The sequence below is a fragment of the Aphelocoma coerulescens genome, chromosome 1 (genome assembly GCF_041296385.1).
Source record: "Aphelocoma coerulescens isolate FSJ_1873_10779 chromosome 1, UR_Acoe_1.0, whole genome shotgun sequence".
Lineage (NCBI taxonomy): Eukaryota > Metazoa > Chordata > Aves > Passeriformes > Corvidae > Aphelocoma > Aphelocoma coerulescens.
Window position 1 is genome coordinate 96121791 of NC_091013.1, and position 20422 is coordinate 96142212.

The 20422-nt window shown below is 44.3% G+C and overlaps 1 protein-coding gene across 1 annotated transcript in view; it reads right to left on the reverse strand.

The window, feature by feature from the left end:
* The window catches only part of NME7 (NME/NM23 family member 7), a 90312-nt gene that overhangs the window by 1416 nt on the left and 68474 nt on the right, over positions 1–20422 (reverse strand). The window contains exon 11 of the mRNA XM_069019822.1: positions 14292–14399. Within this exon, the coding sequence (XP_068875923.1) occupies positions 14292–14399 (108 nt within the window). The remainder of the gene's footprint in view (positions 1–14291; positions 14400–20422) is intronic.

Consider the following 20422-nt stretch of genomic DNA (forward strand, 5'->3'; position numbering starts at 1 on the left):
TGTGACAGTTTAAAAAAAAAAAAAAAAATCAACACAACAACAAAAAAGCCCAAACCAACCAACCAAAAAAAATTCCCAACTTTTACTTGTATAAGACCCAACTCATGGTTCGGTACTCTACTGCCTTTTAATTTTCTATATGAGTGCAAAGTCCAAGCATGAACTACTAATAAAGATTCTGGCTTATTCCAGGGCTTGGGACAACCATTGTGGAAAACTTACGGTGCTTGTGTTCGCTTCAGTGAGCAAATGTCAAAAAGGACTCGCGTAACAAACTCTTAAGAATTGCACATGAAATTGGGCAAATCCTTTACCCAACATCCCCACCCCAATCACTTTCTCGTCCCACATCAGTGAAAGCAGTATGGCTGCTCAGATCACTAATTAACCAGGCAGGAAGGGCAGTAGCTATCCCAGCCACATGCCCTGCAGCTGCCCACTGAAAAGACCCAGCTGGTCCCAGGCTTCAGGACAACTCTGCTACCAAAGGACCACACCCTCCATGCCCCCAAAAGAAACACTCCACAATGCACCTGGTCAGACACACCCCCTTCCTCCATTAGAAATGCTGCTGTAATTTGTCACACCTACTAGAGATATAGCACTAGAAGACTGCAGGATGGTTAAAAAAATTCCCAAACATCCGAAGTCCAAAAAGCCTCACCCCACCCACCCCACCCCAATCAGGTGTAGACTCCCAGTGGCACCAGTGCTTTGGGTACACAACAGCCTTGACACCAAAATGACCTTTCACAAGTGGCCCTGACACAGCCTCGCTGGGCTGGGGCTGCTCAACAGCCCCGGGGGCAAAGGGACTACGGGCAGGGCAAAGGGACTACGGGCAGGGCAGCGGCGTCAAGATGCGACATCTCATCAACTCAAATTAAAACGTGCATTGCCTTCAAGATTCTTTCTTTTAATCTGTGCTCTAGCCACTTGGCTCAGGAAGGCAGCGCTTTCCTTACTGCTTAATAGGACATTACATTATAAACTGCCAGTCTGAACATGTTGTTCTTTCTGCCAGATTGACTCAGCATAGTTAAGTATAATTGTAGCCATTAAAGTGAATTTTATCTCCCTCCTTGTTATATGGAACACCTGCATTTCATAAGAGAGACACACAAAAGCACTAGTAAAACAAAAAGCAGAAAGAGAGACACATACATGTATTTAACAACACAAGCCTTTAAGGCTGAGTCTGCACAAACAGTTGCACTAACACACACCAGCTACTGCTTTTACAGCCCTGAGCATTGGCACTTCTGGACTTCTGCTCCCAGCTTGGCCACGGGCAGCTGTCCAGCATGAGCCAGGCACAACCCTCAGCATGGGTAGGGAGCTGTGCCAAGAGCAAATAAAAAGGCCAAGTGCAGTGGAATCTGCTTCTTCCTAGGTAATAACTCGGTGTCCAGCCTCAGCCTGGGGTGCTGATACAACTGCTGCCACCACAGGCCCCATTTCCAGGTTTAATAGAGCTGAGTCAACTCCCACCCCTGCCTGGGCTGCCTCAGCTGGAGCTTCGTGGCTCCTCTGGGATTTAAGTACTGATCCACCCCTGCAGCACACACTGACACAGGTGGATACTGGCCTTGCCCAGTGCCTGCTCACTTGCCACTAGCAACAGAAGAATTAGTGCTATCTTAGTCCCCAAAGGCCCCTTGATTTTATGCAACCAATGTTCCCAGGCTGGGCTGAACGACCTCTCTTTACTTACAACCTGTGGAAAACCTCTTCCTCCTCAATTAGCTTTTATTGGATTGTTCAAGATCCACACAGGCTGTACTGGCAAGGCTCAGACATCAGAACAAGCAACACTACATTTCACATACTGCACAAAACCAGGTGCTGGTATGTTCTCTTTATGTGTAATTATCTCTATGTGGGTCAGCTGCCACCCAGCTCCCAGTAAAACCAGTTAAGAGCTGGTGTATCTGTGGTACACAGGAAGGATCCTACTCTCCAAGAACCTCACCCTTGGGAGCATGGCAGTGCTGGACAAGAACCACGAGCACTTAGCCCTCTCACACAACCACATGTATGGTGTTATGAGAAGAATCAAGACTTCAGAAGAACCAAGATTTCAGCACTACCAAGAGATCTGGGGTGCCCCCATCTTATGAGGTCCCAGCTGGAGACAACTTGAAGAACCCTCATTCTACAAGCACCAGGTCATTTTCCAAGGGGATCCAGGAACTGGTGATAACTTGCATCAAGCATCCAGATGGGGGTTAGATACTCCAAAATACCCTGTATTTTAGGAAATAAAGTTCCTCTCTTTCCCAAGGACTGAGCACAGTCCAAACCACAGAAAGGGGAGCTTTGCCAATACAAAACATCTGAACAAGCCTCACATTTGACCAAGGGCAAGGTCAGCCTCTCTGAGCCAAGCACACTTCTGATCTTTACAGGATCCAAGGGTGACAAAGCACAAATCCACACCAGGAGCTGATCTGAAACCAACCAAACACATTTCACAGATGCCACCCAAATGCCTTTCCAATGATGCTAACACTCAGGTGTGCTCACTGCTTCCCAGGGATGAGACAGGATCAAATTTAACATAGTACTCCCCTTGCAAATCCCAGGAACTATCTACCTGCTTTGCAGCATGAAGCTATGCCCTCTCTAGCTCCCATTCAGGGACAAATAACAATAATGCTCAGGAAGTAACAATGACCTGAATAACCATGACCTTCTGGCTCTGACCCTATAAACTGCTTCACTGAGGAGGAACTGAGAGCTGCTTCAGTTGCATGAAGTTTTGTTTCAGTCACACACACTCCCAGCAAAACCCATGTAAATGAAGTTGGCTGCTCTCTTCTGAGCACTTCCATGTGTTACCACAGTTTCAGGAGCTAATACTGCAAGCAATAACAAAATCCAGTCTAATGCCCTGGCTGACCACAAGCATCATCTGAACAATGTGTGCCCTAAGTGCATGGAAAGGCCAGGCAAAAGGGAAGCAAATTAAGTGAGACAGCCAGTTTTCTAAGGAGAGCAAAGGATCTGGGTATTAACACAGGACTCTGCACAGGCACAAAGTGTGCTGAAGATTCCAAGTGTAAGAATTACAGGGACTTACAATTCAACTCTCCTTCTGTCCATAAAATAACACAAACAGTGCTGATGAGAGGTGCCTGCTGAGAAGCTTTGGAGTCAGAGCTTTTGTCTACAGGCACACCTTGGGCTGTAGTAGCACTCCACACAGGTAGAACTACAGCCTTGTCTCGGTTTTGGAGACCAAACTTCAGGAAACACTCCGGAATGAGTGTCTCCTCCGAAGGGAAAAAGGCCTTTTTTTTCCCCTTTTCCTCCACCAATAAGACAAGTGGGTCACAGCAAGTGAAAGTGGGAAAAAAAAAAACCCTGTTTATTAACACACAGACAAAACAGGATAGAACAGGATTAAAAAAACCCCTCAAAATACAACCAATTCCCGGAGAGGGAACAGAGACACGGGCTCAGACCAGCCAGGGCCACCCTGTGGGCCCGCCGGACCGGCGAGGAGGGAAGGGAGGCAGTGAGGCAAGGGAGAGGGAAGGGAAAAGGAACAAGAAAAACCAACAGAACCTTTTCCTGCTAGCTGGAACACAAAGGAAACCAAAGAGCAGCACAGCGCTCCCGGCGCACTCCCTCCTGAGCCCTGCTGAGACCCAGATCCCCCTCAAAGAAACCCTGGATCTGAAAGGGTACCTCAACATCCACAGTCCATCCCCCCAGTTCCCCCGGGCTGGCAGTTTTTAACAGAGACCCTGTTAGTCTCCTTCATGGCAGAAGCCAGGGGGCTGACAGGGTGACACATGAGCAAGAAAAGGGCTGAGTTCACAAATTCACTTCTCATCCATCATGAGAAAGGTGACAGCAATTTCAGTCCTTCTTCTGCAGAACCAAAACTGGCAGCTGGGAGATGGAAACTTTTTTTCATCCCTGTATTCATTTAGAGCCTGTCAGGAATCTTGGTGCCTTCCACACAGCTAGACAGACACTCATCAGCACCCTCCCCCCAAAACCACCATTAACACTGTATCTCCTTGGTCAGCATACGCATCCAGACACATGATCCAGAGCCTTTGCTGACCCTAAGTTTCAGCATCAGTACACTCTCCCTAAAGATTTAGGTCTGATAAATTTTTACATGGTATCTCAGTTTGAGATCACAAGCAGGAAACAAAAAGCTTTTTCTGCCCATTAATATTGGTTTGTATATCTGCATGAACTTGCCACGCACGCTTGCTAACACCCAACACCTAAACCACACTTCAGTTACAGTTCACTCAGCTGATTCGCATGACTACATCATTAGATTAACACACTGAAACCCCCATGGGCTCATACCATCCTTTCAGCCATAAGCACTCCAGAAAGAAAACTGATTGTCAAAGAAAACAGTCTACTTACTCACTGTTGTATGTATTCTGAAAATAAAAAATTATTTTCCTACACAAACCTGAAGGGAGTTTGTTGAAAAAAAAAAGGGCAGGTTCATCACTCCTGCCTCTCTCCCAAATGTCACACAATTTAAGAAATAAAGCTAGCCAGGCTGCCCAAGACAGAACAATTTGTACACATGCACTTCAACTATCCGAGTAAATTTCTTAAGTAGAGCTGGGACAAAAAACCCAATGCACCAAAAAAAACCAACTTTGCAATGGAAGGTTTTATGACATAAATGCTACAGGATAACAAAGAGCACATTGTGTTTTTATGCTGTGTGCTGTTAGCACAGTCACCTCAAAAACTGTGTATGGTTATGTTCAACTCTGAAAACACAGTGGAAGAGAAGGGCAAGGGAAGCTATTTGGAAATTGTACCATAAAAGATTAGAAAAATCTGAATTCCAAACAGGATGGAAATGAGAGGACAAGACAGTAGTTCATTATACCACAATCACAAATACGAAGAAAGTGAGTTTTATGCTATTTACTCTAAGAAAAATAAGTGAACTCCAAAACCACTTTAAAATAACAAGGTGTTATTTTTATATCATACATAACTACTGTGCTGACTCAGATCACTGATTTCTGAAGTATAGATACTTGTAGATTTAACAAGAAGGTACAGGTTCATTGAATCTTTTCAGCCCCCATCATAAGCCAACTGCTCTGTAGCTGAAGCTGAACATTTTAGTCCAAGACTCTCCCGCCTGGAGTTCTACTTCTGATTTAGTAACATCTTTGAGCACCATCAGAACACATCACTGGCCTGGTATAGCCACTGGAATGAAAAAAGTGTAAGATCCCATCTCCCATCAGATGTGACAAACTAAAACACGACAGCAAGTACTGCTTTCCTAAGGATTCCAAGCCGCTCACTGAGTGATCAGGATCACTGCCCCTGCACTTCATGCTTATCTTGAGGGACAACTGCCTGCCTGCCTCACAATCAGGAGCTGCTGTGGATGTCTTGTAGGATGCCCTTGGAGCAGTGAGCTGAGGTGAGACAAGACCCTATAAGTGTACCACATGTGTCAGTGCAAGCTGCAAACACATGCCCAAGCACTGGATAAAAACACTGGAAAGGGCCCGTGCTGCTTGTACCTGCAATACCTAAGTAAAGCCAGGTTTGGATGTGTTCATACAAGCCACAGGCACTGCCAATGCCGAGCAAAGGCTCTCCAGCCTGCTCATGGAGCACTGACAGTCATGGTGCTCACAAGCTACCAGGTTATGGCCAAGAGAGGAGACAGTGATCACACAGAGACAATAACATGTTTTCCAACCACATCACAGATCCAAGCGAGGATAGAAGCAGCAAACAAATAAATAAAATAGAAGGTAGCCAGCATTTAAAGCAATTCCTGAGCAACCGTCATGCTCAACAGATCATTATTTGTCCAGGGGGACCCAGTAGGCTACACATGGCAACAGTGTTAAAATCATGAAGATGAGACAGTAACAAAATATCCTGAAAGAAACTACTAATCAAAGGCACCACCAGCCGGCATTGCATGCACCACCACAAGCCCCTGTGCTGACTGCGGCTCGCTGTGCTGACAGGAAACATCCCACCAAACCAATGGCATAAATTCCCCAAGCATAGAGCTCCAAGTACCTTCTGAGACATGTCACTGAATCTAGAAAGCTCCATTCCCCTGTGCAATGGGTCAGTATGAAAAGGCCAAGAGTTTGTTTTGAGTCTCATCAGCTTTCAGTGATTTCAGCGCTGCCGCTGAGTGCCAAACAATGCATGTACTGCCATGGCAGGACTCGACACCTCAGTGATCAAGTTACTATTCAATGGCTGGACTAGGGCAGCTACCTGAGGAAGTCCACAGTTCCTGGTTTGTGGCTGGATAGTCTTGGCACATTGTCTCTCCCCAGCAGAACAGCAGTAACTGGCACCAATGTGGAAGGAAACTTGCCCGCTCAGCAACTCGGAATGCTTCAGAGAATTGCCTCTTGCTCAGAGGCTTGCTGACATATATCAGTGTATCTCAGGAATAGCTGTGGATGCATCATTCCTGCCTATGTGCCAGTGTACTTAGAGGTTAAAGACAAAGAGGAAGAATGCAGCTCTTACTGAAACCAGAAGATGCTGGGTGACTCCAAGGAACCCTAGACTACAGCCAACATCCTTTCAGGTGACCACTGCCATCCTGTTCTGGGTTTGCACAGCTGCTAGCACAGGATCAACACTGCCAGTGTCTAAGCCCTCAGCACTGTGACAGCACAAAACCAGTAGTGGCATGATACTACGTTGTGAATCGTTAGCTATTATTAATTACGAAAGAAGAAGTAGTTTCTAGAGCTTGACAAACTCTAAGCTCAATATATGCCATGGTATTAGCATCTATGACAGACAGGAAACTTATTCACAGTTTTCTATCCATATTAACACGTTTGTCTTTGGGATTTTCCTCCCATGTTCCACATACATTTCAACACATATATGAAAATAGCTGACTTAAATTCTGCTCTTCATTACTTCTGGTAATTAGCGAAGGAAGCTGCACTGAGAAGGGAAGGGGTAAACCCTACAGAGGAAGCACCAGTAGAGCTAATAATTTGTATATTTGATCTCTGAGAGAGGTGGGAGGTGCAACTGGCTGAGGTTAATAATAGGAAACCACAGAAAAATGTATGTGCATCTTGCAGCATGTGTGTTACAGAGCACAATAGTGTTTCTCTTATCTCCCCAAATAAGGTGCAGGGCCCCTTGCTCCAGAAATGAAGGATATTCTGAGCTTCTGTGTGGCTGTGCAACTACAGCATGCCCTTACTGCTCTTGCTGTATAAGCTGTTCCCCTGAGCTTTTTTGTCTTCTTTGCTGTAGTTTGCCCATGGCGCAGCTGAGTAGCAGCCCAACTGTTTTTCTGCTTCAGCTGGAGGAAGAAGAGAAATGGAAAGAGGACCTGGGCTTTTTGGTTCAAAATGAGAACATGCTGAGGGAAAGAAAGAAGGCAGTGGCCTCAAAGACACAAACTGGGCCTCAGATGAGTTATCAAGAAGTGTCATGCCTTCCCTCCACCTTGACCTCCCCTCCACAAAATTACTTTGCTCAGCACAACACAAACACGTGCCAAAAGCCAAGCCCTGTTTATCACACAGGTTACCTTCAGGATCAGGTGAAACTTAAAGAGCTTTGGCAGCTGCTTGGTTCACACTCATTAACTTCTTCTCTCTGGCACTTATAAACCTCAGACTTGGCAGAACAAGGGGTAACTGGACCTCGGATTTTACCCAGAAGTGGAAGCAAAAGAGGTGAGCTATTTCACAACTCTGTTTAAACAAGTTCCTGGTTTAGTTTGCCTGTCTAGCCCACAAGTATGATAATTATACAGCCTATGCTCAAAATGAGGCTGCAAGTGACTTAATAATACAGTCGTTTTCAAAAGAGAAATCACCAACATCTTCACTATCCATCCACCTATTACTGCTATTTTTAATTCTCAGTTTCCTTCAGATAGGCCTAAGCAAAAGGATTATTTAATTCTCGGTACAAGTATATATACAGCATCAGGAAACACTGCAAGACAGCATTCCAGTGCTGGCTAACATGTTCTGATATGCAATACCACCAAGTAAGATTAAGTTTTCCTACACTCCAGGTTCTTTCCAACCTGTTCCCACAGCTGTTGGATAAAAAGTCTCAGAAATTTTAAATGGAGAAGCACTTAAATCATAATAACCATTATCTGATAAACCTCTCTAGAAATCATCTTGTACCAGAAGAAACTGAAATTTCCAACTGACAGACAAAATTAGCTACTTCTTGGATGAAAACTTGGGGGAAGAAAAGTGCTAAAGCAAACCTCACCCAAACCATTCAATTTTTATTACTTTTCACTGGAAACAGTGAAAAGCATTTTACCCCGGATTATGCAGCTCAGTATGGGCCTCTAATAAAAGACTTCATTGCCAAATTGCTGTATGACTGAGTGAAACAATGGCCTCTTTATAAAAATATTTTAAAGACTCCTGAGAGAAATGCGGACGGCTTTAATGCCCTCAGTGAAAGGTTCATTGCCATGCTATGCACTTCTGCGGTGTAATGTTTTACAAGCTGGGCTGCCCTGTGAATGGGGAGAGTTAGTCTCGGCTGGCAGAGGCAGCTTGCATAATAGCAGACAAGTTAATCGGTAACGAGCAATGCAGGAGACCTTTGTTCCGAGTGTGACACACACAAATTCCACACTAAGCACATTGACGCTTCTGAGGGTTACTCATTGACATGCTTCATTAAATTGCTTGGACTATACCTCAATGCACCAAAAAGGACTAGTTTAACAGCCCTACATCCTTCTGATGCCTTCTGTCCTAAACTGTTGCACTTTAACCTCAACCCATGGATCAGCTCATTACTGTACAGAAGCATTTCCAGGGTGGATGACAGCGAGCACCTTGCAGCACACCCACATGTCCAGACAATGGCAGTGGGCAGCCAAGGAGGCAGCAGACAGGGAAGGGCAAGCTGGCAGCCAGCAGAGCACTTCTGTACCAGGAAGTGGTTATGGGAAGCACGTGTTGTGTTCCCCCCTCCAAGGTGAGTGCTCCCCAGTCCACTCTGAACAGCTTGCTAAAATACTACCCTCCCCCCAGCCTCCCTGAATAAATGGAAAGGGAAAGGAGACATAAGACATGCTTCTCCTGGCACTATCTGGAATGCCAGACCACAGACAGCTGGCCTCTAGCAGGTGGAATACACACTGCACCAAAAGCTTAGGAGCAGCACAGCACTTAACACTCGGCAGAGTGTTCAGTTTATACCAAGTCTAAGGAAAACAATCACGGTTTCCATTGTCCACAGCACCTGCCTGGACAAAACACATCTGCTGAACTGGACCGTCCTGTCACCACTTACTGTACATCACCTCCCATCTCCGGATCCAGGCAGCTGAACTTCCAGTGCCAGAGCTGTGTGAGGGTCTGCCCAGCAGATGACCATAGCCGATGCGTCCCTAGGCGATATTACTTGTTTGCTTTAATGCCCTATGAGCAGCAAGCCAGCCTCACTGGTGCAAGGCTGAGCAAAGGAACAAAGAGCCTCCAGCAGCTCGTCGCACAGCCTGCCAGTCCCCAGCCCTACACTTGAACACCACTGCACAGCTGAAATTCAAAGAAGTGATAGGGAAAAAACCAACCATCATGACAGCTCTCTCAGAAGACAGATGAAACCCACTCTTCTTTGATAACAGCAAAGTCATCCCCCTTTGATAGGTTATTTTCATGTCTGTGAGTGCCACAAATAGCTCTGAGGCAAGGGAGAAGGCCAGCAAACGATACTCGAGGAGGTCCTCGCTCCTGCCTGGCTGGAAAGCTGCCCGTGACGCTGAAAACTGACACGTCTCTCCACAGTGCCGATGCCCAAGGAGGAGCCTGACGGCACCCGGCAGCCATGCCATGGCACATGCAGCGCCCTGGGGCTGGCTTGGGGCTGGACTGGGAAGGCAGCTGGCACATCCCCCACTCCCACGAAAAGGGCTTGAGAGATCACCCCCCTCTGCAGTTCCACTCCTAGCCCGGCAGGCACACAAAGGCACAGGTAAGCACACACCCGCAGCAGCAATTGTCACGATATTGTCCAAGCATTAGTCACCTCAGAACAGCATCTCCCTCAGCAACAGGGAGAAGGCTGTTTCACTCAGAACTCAAGTTTTATCCATCTCACAGCAAATCCTTTCTCATGCATATCTCGCTGAGGGCAGCATCCTCTCCCTCTGTGTCTAGGTACACACACACAAACACATGGATGACTATTAAGGACTTTGTAATGATGCAAGGAAACCCCATGAGACAGACTGACTGCCCCAACACCGTGGCACAGGAACACAAAGCCAGCGTGGGAGGCTCAGCAGCTGCACTGCAACGGAGAGACCTTTCAGGTTGCCCCGGATGCGTGCATTCTATCATCCCCGGAGTGTTTTTCTGCATCGCAAATGCCCCCATGGAACTGCTCACACACACAAAAAAACAAAACCAAAAACTTTGAACTGCACAGTATGAGCAACAAGTTACAGGCAGACTGTGCCAAAACCGAGAAATTCTGGTTTTGTTACAACTGCAGTTCTAGGTTACCACTTTTTAAATTACATGGTTTCCTGCATAATCTTGAAAGGTACTGAGCCTCTTGAGACCCAGGGAACTGAGGTGTGTGTACAGCACCACCTCCTGTGGGAAGTTTTACTCACTGTACTTCCAGTGATGTGAGGCCTTTATGACTGATTTTTAATTTGCCTTCACCTCTTTCAAGAGGGACATAAACTGTGAAGTCTGGTAGCCACAATACCTTGTATCACTACTTTGATTAAAAACAATTCCAGGAATGATCAGTTTTAAGGAAACTTGTTTTGTCTAGAGAATGATGATTCATCAGATCCAATGGTTTGCAAGCTTCTATTTCAACAAGATATTTATCAGAAATGTTCCTCAGGTCAAAGATGGTGAGTTGAGAAACAGAATCATCTTTCATTGTGTGTACATGACACGTCTCTTGTCTGCTAAACAGAGCAGTTCCTTGGCATATAAAATATACATGTTCCAGTCCTGGCTCTACCTGACTCAGAAGGAATGTGAAAGCAGGTGAATACTGTAATTGCTCGCTCCAAATAGGACCTGTTTCATATAAAGCAAAAAAAACTTGACAATAGGTAGAGCTCTACCTGCTTTGGATGTGGGAAACAAATGCAACCCCCTGCTCTGAATGAATGTCCTACACAACATCAGCTGCTGGTTGAACCTTCAATCATGAAACTGCATCATCTCACAAATACTCCATTGCTGTCAGTCTCCCTTCTCTACTTCCTCCTTTCTTCCCTCTCCTCATTAAAATGGGAAACTGATGACAAGGCTGAGAAAACTGACTGTTCTGAGCTATTTTTGTCTCTCCATTGTCACTTGTAAAAATATATTTTGTACTGATAAGAGGACACACAAGTATATTAAGCGAATGACAGTAAGTGCCTGACCCAGTAAGTCAAACAACTCATCTAAGAGATTTCAGAGCAATATTCACACTCCTCCTGTATGTAGGAATAAAAAGAGAACTTACAGCTCTACAACTGAAAACATACAGATTTTTCTATTGTGACCAGTCCCATTTAAGGCTCAACTGCATCTCCCCTCCTCTCTTGAGCCAAAGTTAGTTATTCATTAATTCTGATATACTTTAGTCACAGCCTAAAATGTGAAACAGAACAAAGACAGGAGTTAAGGGTCATACTGGTGGGAGCAAGTGCTCGTATTTGCTTTTGGGGTTGGTTTGTTTGTTTGAGGGGGTTTTAAGATTAAAAGTGAACTTTCCTTTTTTCAGGTCCCTGGAAAAGAGGTCTAAGAGGAAAACACTGAAAAACTGCTGTACTGCATTATTTAAATATAGTGTTCTAAACTAGGTGCACAAGCTGACCCTTATTTAGTTAATTAGTCCTTGCTGTTCCCAAGAGATTGTTGTTCTGTCTCCTTTCACCAAGTACTCCTTGGTCATGATTTTTGGGAGAAAGGTCATAACCTTGCACTTCCTAGAGACAGTCAATGAAGTGCAAAACACCAAAGTCACCTAGAGTCTGGCTATTCAGGAAGCATTTTATCTAATCTTCAATTACCTATCTCATCTCCTCTAAGAAGTCTCCATTTGTGGACAATGAGGCAGCAGCTGCTATTGCAAATTCTTCAAATTTCAGCTAAATCTGAAACTGGGTGATGAAAACTGCAGAGAAGGGTGGAGAAATCTTAAGCAGTGTCTGGCACTAAAGATACCTGAGTTCTAGGACAGCACCAGTGTGTTCCCTTCTACACAGAAACACACTTCTGTTGTGCTTCCATAAACACTGCATTCAAGGCCTGTCATAGAATACATGGTCAACCAAGCATCTCCCCTCTCCATTTCCATTTGGTTCTGGAAGTTCAAAAGCTACAAAACCAATTAGCACACAAACAAACCTATTCGGCTTCCTATCCACAAAGTGTCAGCAGCTGCAGTGCCTCCACGTTTCCTCCAGGATGCCTTGGGCACGGCAGGCCCTGCACACACCCTGTGTGCACACAGGATACACCGCCACAGCAGCAGTCAGGACTGTGGCAAGAACACCTAATAAGCTGCCTTAGCACTAACAGTGTAAATACTCCAGACACCAACCAACAGATACAACCAAGGCTTTCTTTGCACAGACCCACTGCACTCACTTCAAAGCATCCATTGCTTTATTTACTCACTAAAGAACATTGAACGATGTCTTTTGTGACTGCTGGCTTAACCTGGGCTGTTACAGAAGAAACTACAGACTGATGAAGAGCCATATTCTACATACAATTATGCCTACGGTAAAAAAAGATCTTAGCTCCCTCTTCCAAAAAAGTACAATCAATAAACGACTGTTAAAATGGTCAGACTGCAACAGGAACTGCAAGGCGTGTAGTCAGAGCAATACTAGATCAAGAACTTCACTTATGATTGAGCTGCAGGATTAAAAGGACAAACACACGTAATGGGGACCTCAAGAAAGAATGCCAGCCTCAGTTTTTGTTTTGGAGCAGCAGTTCTTGCCTCACTTACAGTAGCTCTGAACTCAAACAACTGGCAAAATCTGCTTTGCATCAATGTAATGTGACAGACTGCGGACACAAGAGAGGGAGACAGAAAATTCTGATGGAGTACTAAACTGTTCTTTGAGTGTTGGCCTGCTTAACTTTTCCCTTACAGCCTATGCCTTTTGCTCTGCTGCCACTGGAAAGCCATGGCTGAGGAACTCCAGGCATGGGGTGAAAAATGTGTTTGCTTGTTTAAACCCTATGGGAACAAACTAAAAGTTGTCAACTTTTAATGACATCCTGAAAACGCTCCAAAAAGTTGCAACTTTGTTTATACTGGTTGCCATTCTCAGTGTTGAATTTCACGAGTCCGCGCCGCAAACCAGATGTGATTTCCTAGCAAAAGCACTTTAACCCACAGGTTATTTCATGGAGGGAGATGGTGATGCAGTTAGCTCTTCCTCACTCCCCTATGACACCACCATTTTGGAAATGTATAATTACCTAAGTAGGACAACTCTTGGTGCTCCATGATTCTGCTATAGCCTGACAGCAAAACACTCACAAATATGTATAGACAGTAAAATGCAAGCTGTGCATGCACTGGAAAATCATCTCCATTGACACAGAGATCCATCCAAGATTACACATCACTTCAATCCCCTGCTATGGACCTTAGTTTTGAGGCACAGAATTAAGTGAATGAGCCTGTTCTGGTTTTCATAGTGAGTACTTCTGTCTACAAATTCCCTTAATTTAACATTTTCTCATTTTATTGGACTTTAATGAGAGCATACAAAGCCAAAATCAGATAATAATTAGTACGTTAATATAAAACACAGGAAATATCAACTGATGTACATAAGTATGACTGTCTACAAACATACCTGGGCCCTATCTGGAGAATATGAATCCCTAGTGCCTGTAATTATTCCAAGCTCCATACAAGCTCATTGTAGAGAATCTAGATCAGGAGTCATAGTGGTCATCCAAGAAAGGGCTAAGAAAATGTCCCTGCAGAAGCACTGTTAGGTGCTGATATTCAGTCCCAAGGACACATTCAGAAAAAGAGAAGACTCTTGAGTTTCATTACATCGAATACTTCATTATACTATATTCAAGAAAACTGCATGGATGAATTTTTTTACAGTATGAGAATTAACTGAGTTAAATGCCCTTAATAAACTCTCTCCTTTTGTGTCTAGTCTGGTCTACAGCACAGCTACTCCACACAGGAAATACTTACTGGCTTAAAACAGTGTCAAGAAAAGCATTTCACTTGACAGCTTCCTGTGATATACGAGAACATGTTTGTCTAGCAAGCCTTACCTCTAAAAGTCCATCCTCAGGCAGGTCTGTGCAGTGAACAGCATTCTGAATCTTGTCCTTGCCAAAGACAGCACGCAGAGTTCCAGGTCGGAGGTGACGGGCTAGTGCCTATTGAACACAAGCAAACCAGAAGACCTTTGTGAACTACACTGTTTGTTTGTATCATGGATGCAAGAGAATCTTATAAAGCAAAGTAAGATTATGCTATTAAAATATGTGTAGTACACTATAAAAGAAAGCACAGATTGAAAGCAGCCCTCAAGAGAAGGACTTGGGGATGTTGGTGGATGAGAAGGTTGACATGACCCAGCAACATGCCAAAAGCAGCATGGCCAGCAGGACGTGGGAGGTGATTCTCCCCACCTGCTCCACTCTGGTGAGACCCCACCTGGAGTGCTGCACCCAGCTCTGAGGCCCCCAACATAAGAAGAGTGCGGACATGTTGGAGCAAGTCCAGAGGAGGGTCATGAATGGAGCACTTCTCCTATGAAGGCAGGCTGAGAGAGTTGGGGTTGTTCAGCCTGGACAAGAGAAGGCTCCAGGGAGACCTTAGAGCAACCTTCTGGTACCTAAAGAAAGCTACAAGACAGCTAGACAGTGACCTTACTAGAACATGTGGTGATAGGACAAGGGTGGATGGCTTTAAACTGAACAAGAGCAGGTTTAGAAAAATATTAGGAAGAAACTATTTACTTTGAGAGTGGTTAGACACTGGGACGGGTTGCCCAGAGCAGCTGTGGGTGCCCAATCCTTGGAGGTGTTCAAAACTAGCTTAGATGGGGCTCTCAGTAACCTGGTGTAGTGGAAGTTGTCCCTGGCTGTGGCAGGAGGGGTTGGAACTAGTTGATTCTGAAGACCCCTTCCAACCCAAACCGTTCTGTGATTCCATAGAGAAATTCCAACTTGTAATACCCACATAGACAACAGCTGAAAAAAACATAACCAAGACTATGAACACCTGCTCAAAATTGGGCTAATCAAGCCATGTTGGGTAGCATACAGGACCCTTCATATTGCAGATGCACCTTCCTGGCACTTGTACTAACACAGACAGCTCATGTTAAGATCTCTGCACAGGATGTGCTGTCCTTAGTGAGCAGACACAAATGTGTTGCCTTGCAGATTGCTTCCCTTAACACTGAGCTACTTGCTTCAGAACCTGCCATTTGTGAAGTCCAGCTGCTGAACAACCTCTCAGTCTTCTCCTTTGATTCTGACTGGTGCCAACATCCGACCCCCTCTAAGGATCAGTCCAGACTCTACATCTTCCTTTGTTCTTTGAAATTAACATTTCAATACTCTTCTGGTCTACAATGCCAAATACCATCTTAGCCTCTCAGAAGTGTTTTTACTACAGCAGACACTCAGGTCCTGAGATAACATTCCTCCCCTACGTCTTTACTGTGGTATTTCTCTCATACAGCAGAGGAGTGCCTTCATCAGCTCTCCTCTCCATACTCTTTCTTTCAAGCCACAATGCAGTCCTGTTGTACTTCTCTGCACTATCATCTTCCACTGTTGTCTTTTAACCCCTTTCCTATGCCACTCATGCACTTGGCCTCTCTTCCCAGCACCCTGGAGGCTCTTCTCCAAGCCTATCTCATGCACAGTGAAATTAACCCAGTCTTTCCTCCCTAAAACCCTTTGGATGTTCTCCCATGAGTGCCTGTGAGGGGACAGGTGGATGACAAGCTCACACTACAGCTACTAAACAAAGAAAAGAATTCTTTCCTTGCCAACAGACCTTTCATCAGCCCCTTTCTGAACGGGCACTGGGTACATTAGGGTGCAATCACTTTGGAGGTGGCCAGTGGAGTTTCACTTCACCACTCCCTAGTGTTTGTTACAGTGTCACAGCTGGAGGTTACTGTTCCCAAAACTGAGTCATCAAACTGGATTGTCCATGCATTTCTTAACTTTCAGTGTCAAATGGGTTCGAAGTGACTTCATCAGTAGCTCTTGGCTGACCTGGAAAACCTTGCACAGGTACAAATGAGAACCAGTCCATGATGCACAGTCTCTTCTGGGAATGGCAGTGAATGTTTTAAGCTAGTCCTAAAGGACCTCACAAGAGCATTATCTGACAACAACACCCTTTGCCCACTTTCCAGCTTCACCCACTTGTCATGTCTCACTGGACATTTGGACTTTAAGGGTAAGAACTTCTTATAGCTCAGCAAGTCCTAGATATTTTCCTGTCATAACAATTAACCATTATTATGATCTGTTACCCACCTGGAAGACAATTAAACTGCTTTAATGCTTGAAGTGTGTATAACCCAAAACATGGTATGAGAAGTTTCAGTTCCTCGTTGTTACTGTGTGTACATCACAGGTTATACAACATCTTTTGATATGAACGTCAAGGACATTTGACCAAGACACACTCAACATCAAACGAATTCTGCTTCAGAGGAAAGTTCAAGAGCTTCACTTAAAAAAAAAAAAAAACCCAAGGAGAAAAAACCCCTCCTCTACATGGTCCTCAATAAAGGCTTGAGATAAGGAAGTCTGCTGGAGAAACAAAAGTCACATGCCAGTTAACTACAGCTATGTGACACTTTAATCAAGCTTTCCTTCAAGCAACTGTTGATTGCAGTAACAACTAGTTATCAGGAAGCCAACAATAGCACTGGAGCTTTCAAGCATTTTAATGAAAGTTTGGGAATACTAGAAAAAATTATCACGGCTATGAAACCTGTGGAAACAATTCAGAAACAGCTCAAGTCTAAAAAAGCTAAACCTTGGTATTTTATATTCTGTTTATTTCCTCTCCATCAAACACTCTTTTGCTCAACTCTTCTGTCCTCCAACAGGTCCCAGAAACACTGCTTCTTATCAAAATTCCGCAAGGTTTTCCTTGACTCATCTTCCTCACCAAACCCACTTTTTTTTTTTTTTTTCCTTCTCTCCTCTTTTGTTTTTTAAGAGCAGCTATGGTCTCCCGACTTACCATTTGTCCTAATCTCTCATTTCTACTTCACAACTTCATAACAAAAGACCTCCTGTTTCTTCCTGTGGACTCACACTCCGTCACTAACATGGGCAAAAGCTCCTGCTGTTGTACTGTGCAATCTCCTGTTCTTCCTTAAAATTTCAGTGCAGGTTGCTACACATTCTAGCACTCTCCTGAAACCCTTGCACAGAAAGGGACACATTCTGTTCTGCCTGGGGTTTCACTGGGTCAGAAATGCTCAAAGGCAGATCCTTCAGCTTACACTGTTAGCACCTGATTAATAGGAATCTAAACAAGCCTTTCTTGCCATTAGTTAACAAACAGGATTTAACAGTCTCTGCTTATGTTTACATAGCCAAAAGAAGTACAGTAATTGTAAATTCCAAAGTTTTACTATTCCACTGCTTTCTTACTACACCACTGAGGAACCAGGAACAAGGCCTCTGTAAAGGATGGCAATATGAAGAGCTGTACAGCTCATACGTAAGTGTCCTTGTGTATGTATGGCTGGAAATCTAGGGAATGTTTCAGGGAACAAGAGAGTTCACTACAGAACTTATTCCTCACAGCAAGTATTAATATACACTCTTCTGGTCCATGACAGGAAGCTTACCAATCATTTTATTTATAGAGCCCTCATCTGCAACAACAAGAAGATACAAATAGTGGGCTTTGGGTTGGTTTTCCCATGCCCCACCATCCCCTCTTAAACCTTTTTCCTAAGCTTTCAGCTGAGTCTAGTTGCTGGAGTATGCGTTTTGTGCAATGGTTTTCAGAATTTTTTTGAAAGGGGTTGAGAGTGGGATGATGGAGGAGTTAAGAACAGCTACAGCTCTACCATATGCATGAGAGGAGAGTGGTGTGTGCATGCTGGAGCTTCATGTGCATGTGTAAACAGGGATGACACAAAACTGGCACCTCACACAAGATGACACTGTCTATGGCAAAATAAACTAGGGCTGCTGTACCAAAAGGCTTCATCCTCTTTGGTCTTATTCAGCAAGTTCTGTGATCTCCCCTTAAAGCTGGGCTTTGATCTACAGATAGCCCTTTGAAGAGCCTTATCCTGTGCAAGAAGCATATATTTCATGTTTCCCTTTATCATGTAACCGTGCCCAATGCAACACTGTATGAAGTATTTAGCACATTTCTAAAATTTTTCTATTTCTACACAAGTGAAAGGAAACAAAAATGTCACCAATGCCAGTAATATGTCAAAATCAAACTGAAAAAACCATAAACATATTCATAAGCAAAGCTCATTAACTGCTTTTCCTCCAGAAGGCTGAGGTTTTGTCACAGGCTGGATGGAAGTTATACAGAATAGTAACATGTATTCCAGCCAAAACTGCAGATTTCAAGAAAATTTAGCCAAAACTGCAAATTCCAAGAAAATCTGGCCAGCCTTTTTTTTAAGCACTGTCCTGAATACTTAATTGTGTATCTGGAAAGGCTGAAAGGCCACTGAATGGATCAAAACTACACAAAGGAACTTTTACAGCCTAGAACTTTGTTCTTCTCAAACATGAACTAGAACAAAGGAACCTTGAAGATTTACTGGTCCTCTTGAATGAGGCGGAATAAAAATAAGAGTTTGATCACAAACCTCTCTAGCCACAGTGTGCTCACAGGGCAGGTTCTTTCTTTTAGTTTTGCTTTCAGATCAGCAGCATTCAGAGGATCTCTTGGGCTGCAACAGACCACACAGATCCCTCTACACCCTCAGTAACAGTTTTCCTATTCTAGCCGAGCCCTGGCTGTGCGCCTGCTCCTCGCTCTTCTTGGCATTCCTCATTCATCACTCTTTCTGAAGGCTTTGTGTTGACTTGGTCTCACCACCTCTGCTTTCCCCACCCTGCCCTCATGAAGCTTTTTTCTTCTGCAGTTCTCCATGCTCTGCTGCCCTCAGGAAGGAGATGGTCCCTCTCTCTCCTTGAGAGTGCCAACTAATCCAGAAGGCAGAGCCAGCCTCAGGCAAACAAGTAAATGCCTTTCTCCTTCTAAGGACCAGCTATGTCCTTGTCAAGAGAACAGAATACACACTAACTGTGAACAAACAAAATAATGTAAATTCCACCATGTACCTTGGAATTTGTCTGGCTGACCTTTAGGCATTGGAAAGCCTACTGCATCATCCGAGCGAGGCACCTGAGCTTCCTCTGTAGTGCATAAAAACCATCTAAAATAACATCTACAGCACAGCAGTTATGGAAGCTAAGGAAGGATAAGTGCCTCTCTCTTATCATCATGATAGCTCTTCAGGTGGCTCTTATTTTCAGGGCATTTTAGCACCAGTCATATCAAACACTGACGGTTGCAGTAGGGAGCTGGACAAAATACTCATTCCTACAAGCCATCACCAAGAGGTAATACAATAAAAGCAGTACAGTCTTTGTAAAGCAGAACAGGATACTAGACAAGCACCTCCTGTAACCCTGATTGAAGCTACAAACACCTTGACACTACTGTTACTGTGAAAACAACCTCAGCTGATCAGTCCAATAGATCCTTTACAAAAGTTCTCATCCAAAGACAAATGCTGAGGTGTCAAAATGAAATCTGTGGTCACTGGTGACCTTGTGCATGAAACTTGCCTTAGCTTGCTTCACATGTTTTCTTTGCAGCTCACACTCCCTCCAAACTCTAGCCAACCACATGTATACTTCCCCATTAGTTACCTCAGCTGTGCCCTGGTTTATGTCACTCAGTTTCACGCAATAGGCCGCTTGGTAATCAACATCAGCTGCTGCAGAACACAACAATTTTCTACTCCTGCAGCAATTCAAGGTCCAGTTCATCACCCCTAAATGCAGTACTAACCCTTCTGTCTATATTACAGAGAAAAATTACGTAAGATGGTGGTACTGTTGCCACTGTAAAAACTTGAACTGGGGAAGAGTCTTGCCATGAAACCTGTGGTCTGCCTGTAGAAAGGTACTTCATAAAGTTTCTAAATACAAAGTCAGTGTTAAAGAGCATGCACGAGGCTTCCTTCAGCTTACATTTCGCAAACCAATCCAGAACAGAAGTCATTTGTTGATAGTGACACGTTTTCTGTGTTCCACATGAGCTGCAGCAACGTCATGTACAAATACGGAGTCAGTATCAAAGGCTGTATGCAGACTTCAAGGGAGTCAGTGTTACCTGAAAGAGCTTTTGTACTTTCCACATATCA